This window comes from Lichenostomus cassidix, chromosome 15 (genome assembly GCF_008360975.1).
Source record: "Lichenostomus cassidix isolate B80296 chromosome 15, HeHo_3.0, whole genome shotgun sequence".
NCBI classification, from domain to species: Eukaryota; Metazoa; Chordata; class Aves; order Passeriformes; family Meliphagidae; genus Lichenostomus; species Lichenostomus cassidix.
In genome coordinates, this window is record NC_139496.1 from 8,377,334 (window position 1) to 8,399,659 (window position 22,326).

At 39.2% G+C, this 22,326-nt stretch overlaps 1 protein-coding gene across 3 annotated transcripts in view; it reads left to right on the plus strand.

Annotated features, from left to right (window-relative positions):
* The window catches only part of DGCR2 (DiGeorge syndrome critical region gene 2), a 43,552-nt gene that overhangs the window by 10,820 nt on the left and 10,406 nt on the right, over positions 1-22,326 (plus strand). Inside the window, exons 2-7 of one of the 3 annotated variants that reach the window (XM_085075897.1) lie at positions 8,429-8,551; positions 16,244-16,318; positions 17,461-17,680; positions 18,657-18,733; positions 20,630-20,803; positions 22,032-22,235. In XM_085075897.1, coding sequence (XP_084932023.1) covers positions 8,429-8,551; positions 16,244-16,318; positions 17,461-17,680; positions 18,657-18,733; positions 20,630-20,803; positions 22,032-22,235 — 873 coding nt within the window. The remainder of the gene's footprint in view (positions 1-8,428; positions 8,552-16,243; positions 16,319-17,460; positions 17,681-18,656; positions 18,734-20,629; positions 20,804-22,031; positions 22,236-22,326) is intronic. The other 2 variants (XM_085075899.1, XM_085075898.1) reach the window with 2 other exon arrangements.

Below are 22,326 nucleotides of genomic sequence, written 5' to 3' on the forward strand. Positions count from 1 at the left end.
ATTAAATGGGATTATAACTTCAGAATCCCTAATTTTCAGGAGCTGGAATTAAATTTGAGAATGGATGTGGGTTGTGATTTGTCTGTGAACATATCATGTGGCCTTTTTCCCCCTTGCCAGGCTCTGTGCTATTAGGTGCTGTTGTGCTTTCATACTCTGCTGCACACACTCAGGCCATGATGAACCAAAGCTACACAATCTAAGGGTAGTTCCTAGACATGTTTTCAGTATCACAGGTGACTGGTGAAGCATTTTATCTTCTGTGGAATTGAACATGAAAATGGAGTGCTCTGTTTTTTCTCTAGCTTTTTAATTCTTCTGAAGGTTTTTGATTTTAGTTATTCTATGGGCTATTAATTTGAAGAACAGTAAATAGAACCAGTTTTATTGAGAAACTGTAATAAACTATCTCTGAAATGGATAATTGTTGGTGACACAGGAGCTTCACAAATAGTTTTCTTTATTGGAAATAAGTTGGTGTTATAATCTGCTTTCCTCCTACTGTGACTTTGTTATAAAGTACTGTATGTATTTATTCTGCTACACTGAATGCAGCAGTGGGTGGTGTAATGATAAACTCAAAAATGTCATGGTCATCAGATTCACCTAGTGACACAAAGACCTGCTGGGAAATGAGTAGTTATTGAAAACCTCTCTGAGATCTGGAGCTGAGGGGAATAGCATTCAGGCATGGCTTTGCTTCCCTGAGAGCAGAGCCCTTGCATGGGATTGGGGTACCTCAAAGACAAGTTAAAGACAGGAAAACCTGTTCAAAGACTGTATCAGAGCATCCTCAGGTGCACTTTGTAGTGAGCTTCTCTGTCCCCAAAAACTGTTCAGCAGCTGCCTTTGGCCACTGCGAGCAGAGGCAGGGCAGGATGGCCCTGCTCCTTGCAGGCTGGCAGATTTTCAGGAATTTTGTGAGAGATACACTGTACCTGCTCCAGTCAACTTCACCTGTGGACTTGGGAGACATCCAAGTTAGGAAAACTGCTTTTCAAGTACAGAGGACTACCTTAAGGACAGTTTTTTTACATATCTGCTGAGGATTACATTATGGTAACCATTGTGGTGTGGTTGTGTTGGAAGTATTAAGAGTATATTAAAGTTTATGGTACTGCAGTAAATGCTAGTCTAGAGAAATATTGATTGTGTTGTGCTTCCTCTTGAGCATAAATACTAGATACAGAGCAGTGTGTGTTTGTTTGGTGGTGGTGGGTGTGGTGTTCCTTTGGTTGTTTTGTTTCTGGTGCTTGTTTGTAGGCATTTGGTGAGCACTGGTAATCAGCAAAATCCCCAGGAGTGAAGGATTTAGGGAGTTGGGCTTCTTCCTGGCAGGGGCTGGGATCTGATCATACTCATGCAGTGTAGCATGGCTCAGGTTATACAGAAGCAGCAATTTAGGAAAAAAAAAATTCAATTTTAGTAAACTTACTCCTAAGTGTGTTAAAATATGAAAGGATAGTACAACATGCAGGTACAGGTCTTAAGTTAAGTATGTAGGCTGAGTATTATAAAACATAAGAAAGACCTGTTGGACAAGTTAAAATCTGAATAAGAAGAGTTACTGGTCTAAGCACTTGTAGTTAGAGTTTTTGTTAATGCTTAATCAGCTTTTAATGGCTGTAATTGCCTCTTGAAATCTGAACAGAATATTCTCTTACAGGTTGGTTCATCTGGTTTGGGACAATGAGTGACTTACACTGAGACGGCAGGAAGTATTTTTGTCTTGTTTTCCTTTGGTCTGTAAATAAAAATGATGCCAGAGGATCTACCAAGTCCAGCCTTGAGAAATGTGATAAAAATAAGCAAAGTAAATTTGAAGTACACACAAACCCACCATTGTTCTTTAAAAGCTTACATACAAAACCAAACCATGTACTTCAAGCTTATCTCTTCTAATACATGCATTTCAGAGTAATAGCTTATAATTGAAATAACATTAAATACTGGGTTTACATTTAATCAAATTTCCATTTCTATACAAATGAAGCTCAGCAGACAAGAACAATTAGTGTAACAAATGAAAAATGACATTTCTTTGTATTAAAAACTGAAGTAGATTCAAATCTATACTTGCTGTGTAAACACTAAAATCTGGTGTGCATCTGTAGTCTTAGCTACTAAAGGACTGTCTTAATGTATCAGACTTTACTAACTGATGAATCCTTTAATAAAGAGAAGTTCAGTAATTGCAGACAGAAGAACCTAAACTTTCATAATCAGTGATTGCAGTCACTGAATTTAATTTCTATATCAAAGCACTTTGCTGAATTGAGTCTTACATTTTGGAGGCTTTAGTTCTAGCCTCTGGTTCCTCATCTGTACCTCTGAATTTGTGAATTGCTGTGATGTCAGGGTTTTTGTACTGCTAGTGGTTTATATGTTAGAGTTAGGAACATAAGTGAGGGGAATATTCTGTCTGTCAGGGATACATTTCTGCTTTAGGATCTAGTGCTCCTTTTTCCACAGGTTCCTGTAATGATTATCTTCAGTGTCCTGAAAATATAAGGTTGAAATTTAGGTTTTGGAAACTTTGATGTGTTCATCTAATGCTTTACAGTAGATGTTTATTACATGTGCCTGAGGTAGGGCCTCCATCATTTTAATTGGATGTAGCATTTCTTCTGACTGAATTTCTTTTATATCTTGTCTTCAACTGAAGGAAGATAAATAACCCTGCTAGAACAGTATAAAAGTTTCCTCCTTTACCCAGCAGCTTATCTTTGCAGGAAATGTTACAGCTGCTGGCTTTTGCCCATTGCCATGAGCTGTTTCTGCCCCTGCTCCTTCTCTCACCCCAGTGTGTGACCTGCTAGCAGCCTTTCGTGCCTCAGAGCTGTGACCCTGCTCACCAGCCGAGGCTTTCCTGATGCTGTGGAGGGGAAGATACCAACCATTTAAATGTTTTCTGTTAAAGCAAATATTTAAAAAGATAAACACATGAGTAGATGTTCTGTCTTTGGTGGCAGACAGCTATTATGAAGCCCCAGTTCCACATTAATGGATACTGGATTTGTATAGCTCTATTTCTGCTGAATTAGCTGGAGCATGCAATCTTCTGGTTGCAAGGGGACAAATCAGAGCTGATCTGACTTAATGTGGACAGACAGTAGCTAATTTGACCTAAAGCTTGCTGTTTCAAAGCCAACTGATCACATTCATTTAGGAAACTGAACCAGCCAGGTGAACTTGTTTTGAGTCGACACTTTGTCTCATGTGTCTGTTACAGCCTTGCTTTGGGATTGGAAGCTCTAAAATAAGATTTACTGTGTTGAAAAAGTAGTTCACATACTGGATATAGATCCTCCCTTCCTTTCTTTGAAATAAAACAATTGTTTTGAAGAACCATTTATCCCTTATGTTTTGCATAAAAAGGGGGACGATTAATAAGAAATTAGTTGCAATTGAAATGTGGGCAGGAGGTGTCTTAGTTCAAATGAACCTCAACAGTCTTAAAAAATTATGCAGAAAACACAAATTTCAAGTAGTGTAATGCCCAGGGCAGCACATTGACCAGTGTGCATCTGCCACAGGAAGGATGTGCTGCAGCTTCCCTGGGAGGAAAATGTTCTCAATTACACAGAGTACACAAGGTTGTTAAACCTGAAAGAGCTTCCTGGATCATTTTATAATGGCCAAAATCTGTTTGTTTTGTGAAACACATGAAGCTGGCTGGAAATTTGAGTGAGCGTGTGTGTTTGTGTGTTTTATTCATCTATCATGAAGTCCTTCCTGTGGATAATGCTTCTTGTAAATGGTTTTTTTCTGAGTACTTAGCAAAAAATCAGGAAATTAGCCTGCTGTACAGAAAATTAAAAAAGCTAGTTGACCCCTGTGTTGAAATACACGATGAGTTCTGTGAAACACCTGGCATTCAACATGCAGGGGGGAAAATCTTCAGAACAAAAGCTCTCTGTGAGCATGTAAGCAACCACCTTGAAAGACTAGGTTTTTCCTGTGTGAAACCTCAGTTTTTCTGTTAGTCAGAAATCTTGTTGGTTTTGCTGCTGGCTAATTTAGAAAAATATGTGACAGCTAAAGCAAATGAAGACCTCTTGTTTGTGTGGCACTGTTTAAATTGATTTATAATCTTGTTTGTTATTTCTGGTTTGATGAAGTAAATTTTCAACTGTTTTGTAAGTTTTCTTTTAAATTTTGTATTAGAAGTCCACAGCTAGCCTTGGCAAAACTTCTTTCAGATGAGTGACTTGTGGACAGCTTATATGATCTAATAATGTGTCCCAGCAAGTTGGTATTCGATTTTTTTTGGCCTTCACTTGACAGTAAGTTTAATGTTGGGTTATGTATTAAGCTTGTAGAACTGATGGTCTGAACCTAATTCCTTTTTTTTTTTTCTCTCTTTTTATATCAAGTTAAGGAATTTCTTGCTTTCTGTATCCAATTTATAGTAGAGAGTACAGGTGAACTGTTACCAGACAACACCCTGTTAATATTTCTGACAGACATCCTTTCAGGTACAGGTGTGCTGGTGAACCAGCAGGTTGCTTGGGGTTTAGGGAATAAACAGTGTCATCATGAAAGCATGAAACCAGCAGTCAGGACAGCTGGCTTCTTACAGGTTCATCTTGTCTGTAGCCTTTGGCAAACTCTTTAATTTTTGTGTATTTCATTGTTACCGTGGCAGAAGGATGCAGATTGCTGAGGGTTAATGTAGAAGTGCTTTGAGACAGTGAAATGAAGAGACTATAATGACACCTCACTGCTTCAAGTGTGTTCATGTTCTCACACTGGCTGAACTTCATGATGTTTTGTAAGTTTATACTGTTTATAGTGCAAAAACTACAATTGCTGCTATTTTCAGTGTTTTGCTTGTCTCCCTTCTTCCCAGCCAAGTGCCAGATGAATTTAATTGCTCAAAAATCAAACTTTAGTTTACTGAATTTTGCACTGTAGCATAGCAAAGACTGCATCTGATCCTTAAAAGAAAAAGAAGCCTTTTATGTTAGAATTCACATGTGAATCATAGTACTGCTGATGTCACTAATCACATTGTACGTGAACACTGGGGGAGGTTGCATTTCCACATTTTCACTTCCAAGCAGTTGTTGATGCCCTTGGCTTAACAACTTCTGCTTCTGCTCCAGCAGCTGCTTGCTCTTAGCTGAACTTGTGCCATTACATATTTAATAATGATTTTGAAAATATGAAATATTTCTGCTTTTAACAGCTGGTGGAAGATATGGTTTTAGTGCTGTGAGGAAGTGATAATTTAAGATACTTTGTTCATCCTTTCTTGCTGTGAGTTACCATCAATAGCTATGAACTGTGAGGGATATCTGGCTTTAAGGACAGAAGTGGCACTGGTATTTTTAAAATTCTTGCTGTTCTTCAAAAGAACTGGAAATACTATATGAGTGAAGAAACAGCTTTTATTTGCCACACTCCTGGAAAGTATGAAGTCTGACCAAGTGCTAAGTGATTACTTGCCTTCCAGGAAAGATGGATGGCCATGTTATGTTGTACCGTTCAGTGCTGCTCATACATCTTCCTGACTCCTGTCCTGCTGCTGTCAGTCTGACTTGCCTTTTCTGTAGTAGAGATGGGCTTGAGATGTTTTCATTTATCTGCTGTTTTAACTTAAAAATGGCGTACTGAAATGAAATGTTTGACAGGGTTGTGGAGACCAGCACGTACCCTGTGCATCCTTGCCTCTCCCAAATATCTCTGTTCCTTGGCTAAGGATCTTACAGCTTCATGATAGACTTCCATCTATTTTTATGTCTGTATCTTACCTCTAATGGCTCTGCGTTGGGATGGCTCAGGAGGGCTTATTGACAGAGATTTTAATTTCACAGTATTTCTTTGTGTCACATTTCCCCCTTCTGCAGTAGAATTGCGTAGCAGTTCATGTTCCTTGGTCTGAAATAATTAGTGCATCTGACAACATGATCTCCACTGGGAGCAATGGTACAGCTGGTCTGAAAGGTGTTTTAATAGAAATGTTTTGTACTCTTCCATGGATCCACATTCTTCAGAGAGGAGTGTCACTAACACAGGAAGTAATGACATTACAGCATGTAGCTGGCATTTTTCTAATGCCCATAATATTGAGATGGAGTCATCCTTTTATCTGAACCAGTCATATGTAATTGTACATAAAATAGTAATAGCATGTATGAAATTGCATACAGACAAAAGCGTTGACTGTTTGTCCCATGTGCACATTGGCATTCCTGGTGGATGCTGCCCCTGAAGCCAGAAGGCTGCAGAATAACTTTGTTTACAAGGTCTATGTGTGAATTCCATTGACATCAAGCAGTAAAAGAAAAAATTTAAGTTTACTGTAAGTATTGAATTTTGCCGTAACTACAGGTGAATGCACTGGAAACCTGGAGCTGGGCTGAGGATAGTCTTTCATGTGTTAAAAGATCTACCACAGGCCCCAGTGTAAATTCTGTACTTGAAACTGCAGTAGCAGGACTTTCTAAGGAGCCTCCCACTGTGTCCTGACCTTGTGCAAAAGTGGTGAAAGAAGCTGCAATGATTTACCAAAGAGTTGGTGCTTTTCTGTGAATTTGAAATCTGAATGGTTTTAATTTCAGCTTGAGGTTTTGTGTTTGCTTGGTTTGGTGGTTTATGTGTTGTTGGGCTTTTTCCTCTAAGTTAGATTTAATTAACTCAGAGATCAGATTTGAAATTATTTAGCTTAAAGATAGATTTTACATTTTCTGTCTTGGTACACTGAGACAGTGAAGCTTTTCCCCCATTTTTTTATCCCCATCCTATTTTATTCCCTCTTTCCCTCTTCAGACTAAATAAATTATTTCATATCTTGTTCTGAGGGTGAAATCATGACTGGTAATTTTTTTCCCCATTTCCCCTGTGCTCTGTTAGCTGTTTGGGCTGAGCAGAGCTCTAAATGAGTGAGAACACTCTTGCCGTGCTGTGAGGTCTGTTGTTGCCATCAGTAGTCTGGCAGGTCCGTGTGAGTTCTTAGCATCTTGTGACCTGAATGTTTGCTCCGAGTAGGTGGTTGCTAAGAGGATGTGCCTGCTTTTATTTTTCTAGAAGAGCAGGTCTGTGCTTTATAGAGAAACCAGTAGTAGGACTGGATTTTAGTCTAACGCTGAATTAGACGCCTGTTATCAATATGTCTTACGAATTACTAGGTGTATGTGTAGAGCTTTTATTGAGAGTGCATGATGAGTGGGTTCATTATGTCCAGTCATGCTGTTTGAACACTTAAATGTGACCTCTGTCTTGATTTAGCTTAGACGTTTTTCAAGAAGTAACAACTGTAATTACAGTCTGCTCTTACATTGTAAACTGTGGATGAGAGAATGCATACCTGTGTTTTAAATTCTCTTTTAGAGATTTCTTTCTGCAAGACAGGTGCCTTACTGGATCCTTTTAAAATCTGTGTGTTTTACTAAAAAACATTTTTTTCTGTTTAAGAGGGTACTCATTCTCTACACATAAATTACCTGGGATGAAAGCAGCTCACTGAGAGGAAAATGTGCTAAATTGTTCCAGAACAATGGTTGGAAAATTGACAACCACTGTCCAGAAGAAAGATGGACCATGATGGTCAGGTGCAAAAGTGAGCCTGTGGATGGTGACGGCACTGGCAGACCGGCTGTGAACAAGCTAAGAATTGTTCACTTGTGTAGACAGACCATTTTCTTCCCTGCAAAATGTTTTGAGTGGCATAAAATGAAGCTGAGTTATTAGGTTCTGGCATTTGATAGATGGAATTGAAAGAAAAAAAGCTTTGAAAAAAGTTGTACTTTTTATAATGCTAATTAGGTGTGACAGTGTAATGATGGCAAGTAGGCAGTGAACTCACAGAAGCAGGAGCTACATGTTTGCAGATAGTGACAGTTTCTAGTAAAGGATATGTTCACATGGAGAAATTCTACAAAAGGACTGAAGCTAGAAAGTGAAAACAGGTTAATGGATATATATATTGTTTTACAAGTAGTTCTGTGAAATGTCTCTAAATCAGGCTGGACATTTGTGCAAGTCCAGTGAGTCCTGGCATACACAGTGATTAGAATGGAAATAGCATTCTGAGGTTGTTGCACAATGTAGCACTTGACTACCAAACCATATTTTTGTTGAACTTCGGTTCTAAGAAAATTGAGCAAGTACTCCTCAGTGCCCCATGAGAAGTAAATGAATAATGGTGTGGTAATAGCTGCTCACAGGGTGTTTTCAGAAAGGTTTTACCATGGATGTCTTGAGAGAATGATTTCCCAGACATTCCTGTCCATTGAAACCACAAACATACAGTTCAGAACGTGAAGTGATCTGAACTGAAGGAGTTTTTAACAGGCTGAATTAACCAGAGGTTTTGTCCGTTATGCTTCAGTGATCCATTACATGACAGATGATTAATATATGTATAAGCTTGCAAGAATAAATAACACTTCAAACAAAGCACTTTTTTTTCCTTCTTTCCTAGAGCTCCGCTGCGCCCCAGCGCAGTTTGCGTGTCGGAGTGGTAACATTCAGTGCATCCCTTCCAACTGGCAGTGTGATGGATGGCCCACCTGCGAGGACGAGAGCGATGAAGTTGACTGTCCAGGTAAGGAAATCTAAGAAAGAGTGCTCAGCCCTGTGCCAGCTTACTTTGCAGCAGTACTTTGACTCTTGCAGATTGCTTGCTTATTTTTATTTGAAATTGGTGATTGTTTGGTAGAATGGTACCCGTTATTAACAAAGTTGGAGTTGGCTTCTCTTCACTTTGAGCAGCTAACTCCACAAAAAGTTTTTTGCTTGTCTGAATTATCTTCCATTTTTACAGTCTGAGCAAGTATCCTGGAGATGAGTAGAGTTTGTGGTCTGAAAAGAGACTTCTGACAAGGGAAAATTCATGTTGCAATTAAACTGAAATGACACATAAACCTATGGTTAAATATGAAAATACTGATTTGGTTGTATAGCACTCAGACAGTGCAGGGTGACATTGTTTGGACTTAGGTAGAGAGCTTGTTTTATTGCTCACTGTTCTGATTATGCTTCTTGTGCTTAGTGGAGAACTTTGTTCTGCCAGACAAGCTGGTGTGTTTGCACTTCATAAGCTCCTATGACCATATGCTTTCAGGAGCTTGTTACCAGCAGTGGATCTCTGCTAAAGCTACTGGATATGATCTGTGCTTAAAAACAAGCAAAGAAAAATTGTGAATAAATAACCACAATTTTGAACATTCTCATTTGTTCTTGAAAACAGTCCAGTGCAACTTTTTGTGTATCTTAAGAGCAATGAAACAGGTATGTGAAAGCATGAATTCAACTGTGGCGTAATTCAAAACTCTTTATCTTTACAGTATGACTAGATTACATTCAAAAACTGTTTTAAGTTCTTTGCCAGTGAACTACTTAATTTTCTTGGCAGAGAATCACGCAAGTTCTGTGGCATTGTTATCACAGCATTGTTTGTCACCATCCTGAGTTCTCAGCTGTTTTAGAGGTGCTACCAAATAGTAACATTGATGTTTTATGGCAACAAACTATTCTAATTATTCATATTATCTAAAGGAATTTGAGAAGTAAATCTAACACTTAAACTTTGAAACTGTGCTATAGTTAGCAGTCTCCCCTGTATGTGCTACAGACAAATAATTAAAAGAATGTCAGTACTCTTTTAAGAAGACTTTTGGTTAGTTTGTGTATGTGAATTTGCAGCAAAGGGGAGAAATGGTAGTTTCTTGTTACACTGAAAATTAAGCTGTGCCATTGATAGTCTGTTTAAGGATATTCTTTACAATGTGGATGTCCTGAAGAAAGATGCTTTTATAGCTGTGCTTTTATTCTTCCTTTTTAGCTAATTTTGGCTAAATGGGAAAAACTAGGGACCTTAGAAAATTCTGGAGTCTGATGGAATTCAGTGGCTAGGGCAAGGCAGAGTCATGTTAATGTCTGGATTTACTCAAAAAGCACTGGAGACTTCACTTTTGGGAACATTTAAACTTCCACATTTGTAGAGAACTGTTTTTATCCTCTCCTGTTTCCTGATGTATTAGTCAGCAATTTTAGTTGTTGCATGGAGTATGCACCAGGATGGTCTTGACTAAGGACTGGAGTTCCAAAAAAGTTTGGTATGTGGACAGGAGGAGGATTTTATGGAAGTAGCATTTCTCAGTACATGGGCTCTGATGTTGTGTTTGGGGTGTAGGTATCAGTGGACTGTCTGGCCTGACATGATGAGAAGAACTTGAAGTCTAAGGAAATGAAATGTGGGAGAGACTTGGTTCACCACCATGTCTGTATGCAGGAAGAGAAGAATAACATATGTAAAGAATACCAGAGGGGGAAAATGCTGGACAGCATAGAGATGGAAAGTATGCCACTTGATGAGAGGAGTAATTAGTTAAGTAATTGGTGAAAAGGCTGTGCTCAGTAAAACAGCCAGAAAGAAAGCAGGTGTGGTGTTTGTGAAAGAGCTGAGATATTTGCACAGTAATGCAAGGAGTGCAGCCAGCAAACCAGAGGAACAAGAACTACTAGTGTAGGATGTAAAAACTATTACACCTGTAACAAAAAACTCGGTGGGATTGCATGGCGACCTGCAATGGGTGTTGAAGGGCATGTGTTATTTGGAGCTGTCAAGAATAAGGAGAGGTTGGTGTGCCTGGAAATGCTGTGCTGGAGCATAAAGAGGAGTAGCATCAATGAAAGTAAACCTGAGGCCAGATCAGTTTGGAAGAGCACAATGTGCTTATGCTGAGGCAAGCAAAATATGTGACGAGTCATAGGAGAGACTGTCTTGGGACATTGATTGGGGAGCTAATGCTGCTAATAATAGTAACATAGTCATACTCAGGAGTGGCAACTTTCTTCTTTGGCCACTGAATTAACAAGAAATGAAGTGGCTTTAAATTTAGAAAATACCTTTGGATTAGATGATTCAGCTAAACGTAAACACTTTTAATTAAAAGTTCTTTCCTTCAATAAAGGCAGGCTGAACCCTAAAAGAGCTAGTTAGTGAAGCCACCCGGGCTTGTGAAACTCGGAGAATTAAAGTATCTTTAAATTAAAAGGCATGAAAACTTTCTGGAGCATGAAAAGAAAGCTTGCAAGAAAGGGCCCTGAATCTGGTTGGGAAGCTTGTTAATCTTCAGCCTTTGAGCTACTAATGGCACACTCCAACATGAGCAACTCGGAAGAGATCAATGGCAGTGAATTAGGGTTTTGTGGTGGTGTTAAAAGTGTGTTTCAATGACTACTTAGTCATGCTGGTGTTTTGAAAGGTTTATTACAAAGCTGTTGTAAGTTGTTTGCCACTATTGGTTTAGTTCACCTTTTCTAGGCTTGATTTCATTTGTGTTAGTAACAAAGGTCCTATTTAAAGAAGAGGATCTGTAATTATTAAATTAGTTTGGTAATCATGTGTTGGCTGAAGTACCAGAGACTCTACAAATTCCAAGACTTTTTGTTTGAATAATTTCTTTTGGCATTTTTTTCATGACACAGTTAGGTAAGACATTAATTCATTGACAGTCTCAATAAGTGTATGAAATACCTGTTTTTCACTAGACCATATATTTCTCTGAAGATTGTCATTATAGCTGTTTTTATTCTTATCCTCTCTTTTCACAATGACCATTTTCCTTTAAGACATGGAATTCCTTTCAGTCCCAAATTTGCCATGTGCAAATGTTCCCCCTGCCCTTCCCAGTAGGCACACACATGTCAGTGGAATCTGCAGCAGTGATTACCCTCAATTCATCTCTCTGATAGACTAAATCCAGTGGCTGCTTGCTCTTGTGAGCATACTAAAAATTGCTGGGAGGGTTTATCATGTAGTATGTGCCTGTGACTTGCTTCTGCTTAAGCACTGGAGCTTCGTGAAATCTGTGGACTGTTCTGTGTCAACAGTAACTTGATCCTAAAAATAGTTTATCCCAAAGTGGTGTGTTCTATGAAATGGTAGAGACAGGCATTAATATCTTAAACAAGGACTTTTACAAATGGGAGTTTTTTATTTCTAATTGTCTTCTCTTATGTTTCTACAAAAGCAATCAAAGTAGAAACATAACTCTTCACCTTTATAAAAGTTCTGTATTTAAACCCATAGGAGGGAAGGGATCTGCAGTTTACCTTTTACTGCTTATTGGATTTCCAGCTTTGCTTCTACCGGAATACCAGATCAGCTTCTGCAGATATCCTACCTTCTTTGCAGGCCTTCTGGTCTAATTCATTTTCAGGAGGACAAGCAGAGCAGAGCAGGGTTGTATAGCTCTGGCTGTCAACCTGTGTTTTCTTCCTAAACTGGAGGCTTGTTAGTTTTTTCTGTTGCCTATGAATGAGAATGGATGTCTTAAACTCAAGTGCCCTTCATAAATCCTATCCATATCAGTTTTACATCTTTCTTTCCCTTCTGATGAAGCAGCAGCTGCAGCAACCTGTTTTGAAGTGATCAAAAACAGCTTCATGTTTTGTTTCACCAAGGGTATTCTGTGTAGTTGAAGTGACTCTTGACATTTGTATGCTTTTTAGTACATTTCCTTTTTACAAGCTAGGTATTAATGATAAAAACCTCTGAGTGTTTCCACACCTTTCCTGAGCCCTTGCTGAACTCCTGTTTTTTTTTTTACTCTACCTCGTGGGGTTTAAATTATAAGCTGTTTTCTGTCAGTCCATTACCTTGAATAGCACTCAGCACAGCAGGATGCTGTTCTTGGTTGGCATTGATGTCCTAGCACAATGCAGTTGATAATAGACAGCATGGAGCTGCTTGATCTGAGAAGAATCACTCCTCTCTGGGAGCTTCTGAACTGTATTTCTGAATACTGAGGCATAAAACTGGACTTAATCTTGAAGTTTTCTCACCTCTCAAATTACCAGATGGAATTAGAAGTTATCTAAGCTTTTAGGAGGTAATATGCTGGGCAGAAAATTTGAAGCTTAGGGGACAAGGCAGCTTTTATGTAAATTTTGAGAATCTGTGTGTTTGCAAAGGAGCAACTGAATAAGATAGAACAAAGCCTGGTTGCTTCACAAGCAGTTTAATTTTGACGTCGTTTGGCATAGCACATCCATCCTTATGAAGGATTTTGCTTGAGTGACTTGACCTCTGGGGCACAGAGGTTTCCCAAAAGGTAGTAGGAGCCATCAGCATGGCAAACTTCTGTTCTGAATTGGTAGCTTTAAGTTTTAAACAGCTGAAAATAGCCACAGAATCATCACTGTTGGACAACTTTGTTGATGTATAGTGCTATACTTAGACTATAATTGTGCTGGAGTGAATTAGATAGCAACTGTAAATTGCAAGGAGCTGGGTGAATACTAATCATGGCTTGATCCATTTGGAAACAGATTGGAAGATGCTTGTGTTCACAACACTACAGTATTCAAAGGCTGAAAAAAATAGTGCCCCATGAGTTTTCCCTTGAACCCATTTTTTCATTTTCTGCACCAACTAGCCAGCAAATGACATTTCTGGAGTAATTATATAAAGTCAGAGGAAACAGATGTGTATCTGTTTTGGCTAGTAAAAATAACCACTGTTGCTGTTACTGCCTGTGCTTGTAGTATCTAGAAGAATAAAGATCTTGGAAAATAACTGATCTTCCAGAATTTGGTAGCTTTCAGAATATTAAGTTATGCACATAAGCATTGAAAATTATGGGCTTTTCTTTGTGAAACACTCAAACATGGTTAGGTTCTGATCTTCTGATTTGTTATCTTAAAAAGAGTCCATGGCACACTAATTTATTTTTAGAGATAAAATTATTTGTATAAAGGAAGCAGGAATAGTAAAGTACATGGAAAAATTTTCCACAGAGTATTGTAAATCTAAAATAGAAAACCACTCCAATTACACCTTTGCCACCAGAATCTGCAACAGCTTTTCATGGCAGTCAAGTGACTTAGAAGCTTGTTAGCATCTCGTTATTGCCCTGGAAAAAGTTGTCATCGTTGCTTTTCTTGGGAGACAGATATTCAGGTCAGATAGAAGCAATTTAATATTTGAAGAGCACCAGTTTATTGAGCAGCTGACAGCGTTGGGCTTGAAGAAGTGACTTGTGGTGGCTGCTTTGTGCCACTTCAGTCCTGGTTTCAGCAGTGAATCTGCTGACATGGGCAGATGCTGAGCAAGGAATGAGTTCTGCTTCCTGGGTGCAGATTGATGAAGCTCTCTTCGTATGGGAGCTGTGTAGCTATTTTTCAAAGCATCTGGCATAAATTTAAGATGTTAGCCTGTGTAACCCTTCCTTAACCTTGCATGTTAAAACCTGTGAACTTTTGTTTTATTCCTAGGGGAGATAAATTGTTAAGTCCTCGTGGGCGTTCTGTTTAGCTGCAGAGGGTCAGCCATATGGTGCTGCATCTGCTCTCACTTCTGAAAGGGAGCTGATTCTTCATGTGTTTGGTTCTGACTGGTTCTTTGGGTTTAGCTGTTACCATTTTATGCCATGGGAAAATAGAGCTCCCTGTGCCGAGCTCAGTAGAATTTGATAAAGCATTCTACATTAGTTACTGTTATTTTTAAAGTCCTGCTATAATTGAAGATTTGCCTTTTTAGTGTCTCAGTATTGCTCTGAAAATCATAGTGTAAATACTGCTACTGAACCATTAGGATTAAAAACAGATTCTAAAACTAAAAATAGATTAGCCTTTAAAGTAATAAAAAATCAGTAATCTTCACTGCTAAATTATTTTACCATTTTGTGTCCTCTGAAATGTACACTGACTGAATTTCTTGGCACTGACTTCCTGCCTGTGATAGATAGCATATTCTAATATTGAACACTGGAATTACTGCTTTATTCCTGTAAGGCCATGCGAGTGTATTATGCACAGCCGTTCCTTAATGGGTGATCTCTGTAGACATGTAATTCCTAGGATAACGTGATAATTAAATAGCCCTTGCTTATCCCATTAACCCAGGGCAAACTCAGTATGCTAGAGCCAGATGAACGCAAAGCAACTCTGCTGTTCTGGGCTCCAGCTAGGGATTTTTTTTTGCTCATCAGTGCTGACATTTGTTCCAAGGAGTGCAGTGTTTGATGTTAGGTCTTGTGGAGGTCTTTCCCCCAGGTAATGCACTGAACAGCCTCCAGCTCAGGGTTTAAATGACCATGGAATTGCTGTGGACCTCCTGCTTTCTAAAGATAGTCAGAAAAGAGAAAGTTTTATTGGCATGGTTTCGTATGTATTTCAAACAGATGTAGTTAAACCTGTTGAAGAAGACAATGTAGCTTCTCTATTTGGGATCATGACTGGTTTATTTGGTTTAGCGAGGCTAAATAGAGCTAATCAGCTTTAAAGGAAAATAAGTAGATTTTTTAATGGAAATGAATGTCTGCATAACTCTGTGCTGGTTAAACTCTATTACATTCAATAACATCTAGTAGTATTAAGTAACGTATAGATATTTCTAATGCTTACATTCTTGGGTTCTTAATTTTTCTCTTTTTAAGGTTAATCCCTTATTGCCACATTAATCTTTCTCGGTGCTCATCTCTGTCTTTCTCAAAGGTTTCTCCCCACCACTGTGCCAGCCTTCTGCTTAGGAACCTGCTGGTTTTGCTGGCTGTGGCCCTCCCTGCAGTGCCTCCACCTGAACTGGATGTTTCTTATTTACTCCTGGCACACACATGGAGCTCTCCAGTCCATTCAATAACATCTTACACTATGTTCTTCCTAACTTATTGAATCCAGTTGTCATGTACACCTGTTAGCCCTGACACTGAGATGAGGGGATGTGTGGGTTTATTTCAGAAGTCGTGAACTAACATTTCCTTTAGAACCTTGAGAGGGAATAAAAAAGCCTTGTTCTTCTGGCTGAAGATTTGTCTCCTTTCCTGGTTTTAATTACACCCTACATCTCAGAGAATGTGTTGGAAAATGTATTGGAGGAGTTGTCTTACGTCCTTGAATACACAGCTGAGGAACAAAGCAGCTGGAGAGTGGGTAGTTCTGTAAACAGGAACAGATAAAATGCACCAGGGATGATGCATTTGCTGCAGCAGTTGAAATGATGAGCAGCAAGTCCTGTGTACAATTGCAGGCTGGTTAGACTCTGCCAAAATATTTAGTTCACTCTATACGACTCGTGTAATGGCTTGTTGGTTCTTTTCAACTGAAGGTATTTCAGTTACCTGCTGTGTAAAATGGCCAAGCTGTTATTGCAGGACCTGCCATCTTGGTTTACCTGATTGTGTCATGTATCACATATGTCTTGAATCAAAACCCAGAGAAAGTTTAATAAAATGCAATCTACCTTAGCTTGCATCTTTCAGCAGTACTGACTATTCCTTCTGGTCCCCAGGCTTGACAGAGAATGTGGACTCGAGGCGCAATCGCTTCCACACCGTCAACGTGGCACAGCCTGTCCGATTTAGCAGTAAGTTGCAGACTGGGAAATCTGGGCCATCTTTCTGCTAATTAATTAGAAATCTAGGCTATTTTTTAATTGAAAAGTAATAGTCTTTTCTCTTGCATAGCTTTTTGACCAAACTTTGACATGCAGTGCTATTTCAGGTGTTCATTAATTTCTTCATGTATGTCCTACTATATCACGTGGTTTATATAGCAGACCAGTGCATGCAAAGAATGCTGCTTCCCAGTTAATCCTGTTTTTGTGAAAACAGAGTTGCAATTTTCTGTTATAACTCATTGCAGTTAGAGAAAACTGAATCAAGAGGCTTGAGAGCAGAACTGTGAATTGCAATGAACAGAAAAGAGTTTCTGAGTTTTAAGTTTCTTAGGTAATGCAAAATTAATAGTGCAGGTGCAAGTGCTAAAATCAAATTTCACATCTGTTTTAAATGTCATCCTCCTGTGCTGTGCTTCTCTCTATTAGTCACCCATCAACTCCAAGAATGTCAGTCAAAAGCCCATGGGCCTGTTATATCCAGAAATGGCTCAAGGCTTTTGTTTCAGGTTCCCTCAGCTGAGTTAATTGAGAGTAAGCAGAGACAGCAGTTCACACCATAACCTTCTTAATTCCTAAAGATCTGCCTTACAGTGATGTTTTTCCAAAGCAACCAAGAATTTCCCCAGAACTCCTATATTCTTTAATGATTGGCTCTGGGAGTAGGATTATGTGAATACTATTGAGACTGTAAGAGTAGGTTGAAAACTTTATAGCAAGTTCGATGTATTGCTAACCACCTAATAGAAGGACACAGTCATTAAATTGGCCACCTCTGGGGTTTTTGTGTTGCTTGTTTTTACTTGGACTGATCAAATTTATTGGTTTTATAAAGATGTGCAGGGAAATATCTTCTACAGTAGATGGTTAGTCTCCATTAAAGACTTCAAAGACTGTGACAGCATGATGGAACTTTACTAGGAGCTTCATCTTTTCGAAAACATATTAAAAAACCCAACATTTATCAGAAGCTGTAGTAAAGTCTTTAGGGATCTGTAATGTGTGCACATCCTCCTGCAGAGGTGAAGTCTCACATCCCAGTGACTATTGATTAGGATGCATTATTTTAAAGATCCTAATGTGGGGGGAATGGTTTCCCTTCTATTCTTCATGTTTCCTAGGAAAGTGCCCAACAGGATGGCACCACTATGAGGTGACAGCCAGCTGTTACAGGGTGTATTTAAATGGAGAGAACTACTGGGACGCTGTGCAGACATGTCAGCGGGTGAACGGATCCCTGGCCACCTTCACTGCAGACCAGGAGCTGCGGTTCATCCTGGCACAGGAGTGGGACTGGGAAGAAAACACACTCGTAAGGTCTGACCAGCGTGGGTGAGTAGGGAGGAAAGGATAAAGATCTCGTGTTGCATGAGAATGGTTTTTGTGTGGTAGAAATGCTGGGTGTTCAGTGTGTGTGGAAAATCTAATGGTAAAATTGACATCAGGTTAATAACCCAGTATGAACATGCTGGTTGACTGTTTGGCAGTGGCCCATCTGTAGTTTGTTTTAATTAACATTAACAGATAATTCAGCAGAGTCTTTTTATCTTCAGGTTGTCTTAGCAATGTCCAGGTGTTCTTGAACTACATCAGGGAAGGTGAATTTAACAATAACTTGCTGCAGCATTACCTTCTACAGAAATAATTATTTAAATTTTTCAGCAGGGATTTCATTTCCATCAGGTACCTGTAGCTCTTACAAAGACTGCAGCTTTGAGGTAGGGATGAAGTAAAAATGCATTTTGAGGTGCAACAACTATGTCTGGGTGGCTTTAGATATTTCATTCTGTTAGTTCACAATAAACAATTCCTTCTTTTTCTGCTTGTGGGTCTTTTGTCAGACTCGTGGGTTGCCATGACCGATCACCAGGAGTGGCTCAGTAATGGTGTATTTCTGTCTCTGGAGAGTTAGATGGTTTGATCCAGAACAGTCTGACCTAAGTTATGTTTAGAAGTACTTGACTTCTGGATCTGCTGTGTGATTTTTTGGTTTGAGATACTGAAGTTGCTGCCATGACAACAGAATTACTACATAATGCTTACTATGAGTAGAAATAAAAAACACGGTCAGTTATCATTTGTAAACATAGAAAACTACCAAGTATTTTATCAAGTATTTTCCTCTATTTCTCAGCTGTAGTCTCTCTACATTACCATTGTATAGGCCAGAAAGATAAGGAAAGAAGTCACCAGAATGTTTTGAAAATTAACTTTTACCTATAAAGACATTGGAAGCTTCTGTGTAATTTAATTTGTTATACCATGTTTTTGTCTGTATCTTTAGAATGTAACTTAATTTGTTTTGTAGTTTCTGGGTGGGATATCAATATGTGATCACCAATCGAAATTACTCTCTGGAAGGTCACTGGGAAGTAGCTTATAAAGGTAGGTCTCTCAAATTACTGCTTAGTTCAGTGCCCCTGGAAACTCTATTAAAGCATGAATGTGGTTTGCAAGGACAACATGGCTGCTTTCAGTGGTAGTGGTGAAATAGTGTAGGGGAATTCAGCTTTACAGTGTGGGAGTGGAGGAGTTTAAAAGAAGACATGTGTCAAGTATTAAAGTTTAAGAAGTTTCATGTTTTTCACATTGATGTGGAAAGAACGTGTTTCATTTTATTTGGGCTTTCCCCTTGATTAAGGTGAGAGAAAGGAAACTTCTCTAATTTCTCACTCTTTGTGGTGAATCTTTAGATGAACTACTGATTCCTGGTTCTAGTATTTGCAGACTAGTGTAGTGTGTTTGGAGGTTTTAACTTTTTTAAAAATTGGTAGATTTTTATATATATATGAAAAAACTCACTTGAATTTTGCAGAATTTACCCAGATTTTTTTCTTTTTAAAGTGTTTTAGGGAGTTTACTTAAACCACGTCAAAATTTGCATAATCCCAGAAATATATCCCATTTTATATGAAAAACTGAACATTAATTTGATGGGCATCACTGGCTCAGCCCTTTCAATTGCAAAACAAGCAGCTCCCTCTGCTGAAAATGCAGAGTTGTGTGTCTACACCTTTTTATTTTTAATTAATTCAGTTGCTGAATTAGTTTAAAGCTATAATATGAACTCTTACGTGTAGAGTTGTGCGTCTAATTGCTGTACCAGTTTAGGTAATGGAAATTTTAAAACAAAGAGCTTTTTAAATGCCAGTACTGTGAATTCAGTGCAGCATTTGAAAACTAATCTGAATAGTTTTTTCTCATACACAATTTTTGGTATCCATGGAGAATCTGGAAGGAAAACTTTCCTCTTTCCTTTAGGTACAGATACATAATCATGATCAGAATTTTCTGAACAGTTGGGTCTTGAAAAATACTTCCTTTGACACATGAATGCAAAGATTCTCCTTAAAAGGGCCTTTCTTTCCTCTTTGGAAAGCTGACTGCACTGCCATCTGCTGACAGAGTGGTCACAACAGAGGCATGAATTACAGAAAAATCATCATGACTTTATCATTAGTTTTATTTCATTTGATGCATTATATGAATTTAAACCTTCTCAATACCATATGACCTTTTGATTTCAAGCTTTGGATTTACTAAAGAGAAGCCTCTATGAAATAAAGTACATAGTAACATTCAGTAGTTTGTGAAAAACTCTCCTTAGCCTTGTATTGAGGCAGACTCTGAATTATTAATACCTGTTTGAAAGGTGATTTAGGGTTCTATAGCTTGAAAATCTAAATTTATCACTGTGATGTGTGGATCCAAAAATGTTCTCAATGCCATTTTCACTGTGTGGAGCCCATCATGATACTGTTTCATGAGTTGGAAGGCCCAAACAGGGGATGCCCCAGTGCATCCCCCCAGCTGTGGGAGCAGCTCTGTGGGGGATGCAGGAATGGATGCACATCTTTGGAAGCACTAGTGGGTGCATGGAGTGCCAGGCACAAGATTGCTGTGTGGGTTCTTCTCCACTGGTAGCAAGTGTGACCAAACTCACTGTGGTTTGAGGAGGTGTAAAACTATTGTCAGGCAAACCCCATGGGGCTCTGTGAAGCAGCAGTTGTGAAGATGTTGGAGTATCACTTCTGGTTCAGAGTGACAGAATTACCCAGTACTTTGAAAGCAGCAGCCTCTTTTCTGAAAGCAGCAGCCTCTTTTCTGTGTGAGTCACCCCTTCCCTCCCAGCTGTTTGCCTTCCCCCAAGCAGCGTTGCTAATGGAAGCTGAAGCTGGAGGACTCTTTTGTGTTGGAGTGCATGAAATGAGTGAATGTTACAAAGCCTGTCTAAAGCTTTGCATACCCACAGGCTGCTTATGTCACTGTCTTTTGTTCCAGGCTCTTCAGAAGTGTTTTTACCCCCTGACCCTATCTTTGGTACGGCTATGTCTAAGGAAAACGTTCTTTGTGCCCAGCTCCAGTATTTCCATTTTCCTTCCCTCCGGCACCATGGTGTACACAGCTGGTATGCTGAAAACTGCTATGAGAAATCTTCATTCCTCTGCAAAAGGAGTAAGTTAGTTTCAGTTCAGTGTTAACAGTGTTGTGTGTGTAAATATGCATATAACAAATATCTGGAAATTGTTTCATTACCCTTTCTAATTTTTGCCCAGTGAATTTAAAAAAAAAAGAGGGTGGAGTTATATTTCTGCTTAGTTTTAATAAATAAGAGCATCATGATATGTGGCTGTCACACAGTACAGAGTTTAACAAAAAAATCATTAGACAGCAGTATCAGCCCCAAAATATATGTTAAAAAAAGTTTGTTTTTTTAAAAAAAATCCAGCTTAGTAGTAAACATTACTCTTAAATTATTAATTTCACATTAAAATAAGAAAACACTTATTTCTGGTTTGAGTATAGCAAATTCTATGAAATTCTTTCCAGCCAGTTATTAGAACTAGAAGGGAAAAGACAAGTGGATCTCACTTAAACATTACCTGATCTAGATGGTGCTTCTTTGCAAGGAGAGTAGTTGTTTGATTTGAGGGTATAAAGGGAACAACTGACTCCCAGGGAGGTCGTGCAGCCTCTGTCCTCAGAGGTTTTTATGGCCAGATTAGATAAAACCCTGAGCAATTCATTGGGACATCATGGCTGACCCTGCTTTGATCAGAGACTGAGCTGGAGACATCCTTAGGTCTCTTCCAGTCTTAACTTCCCTGTGGGCCCTGCCAGCTGAGCTGTGCACAGGATGGAGGGGACAGGCCATCCTCCCTCAACAGGCAAGTCCCAGCACTGTTTTCTCTCTGTTTTTGCCACCTGCCTTTAGGTCAGTGGGCAAAAGGCAGCTAAACTTCCCCTGCTGGGCAGTAATCAAGGTACTGCTAGGAAGTACTAATGCCTGACTTCCTTTTTTGGGCCTGGCCTGTTAAAAGGTTTGGTCTAGAAAAGATCCAGCTTTTCCTAATACCAGGAAAGAGGAAGGGAGCTCCAGTAGGCTTTGGCAGTGATGCTTAAACTTCTTAGACCTCCTGCTTTCCTCTGTCTTGGAGAGGATGCCTGAAAGTGTGTCAGTTCCATTAAATACCTAAAACTCATCTTGCTAACTTGGAGCTGAAAATCATCCCTGTGTCTCTGGAGACTATGCATTATCTTCCCCACTCCCTGGAGATCCCTTTTCAAAGTTTTTTGATGGGAAGGCCTGGATTTTAACTGGTGGTCTGCTTGTGTTTGCAAATCACTTAATGCAACAGAGTAAGCTGGATTCCATCGATATTGATGTGCCTTTCTGCTCTAGGCCAGACGTGTGTTGATATCAAGGACAACATTGTCGATGAAGGCTACTATTTCACCCCCAAAGGGAACGATCCCTGTTTGAGCTGCACGTGTCACAACGGTGAACCTGAGATGTGTGTGGCTGCTCTCTGTGAACGGCCCCAGGGCTGCCAGCAGTACCGCAAGGACCCCAAGGAGTGCTGCAAATTTACCTGTTTAGACCCAGGTAAGACTTGAGTGCTACAGTTTTAAAAAATTAATTGAGTGCTCGGCTTGGATATCTTTGGGTATAGCTTTGTTTGAAACAGCACATCCCT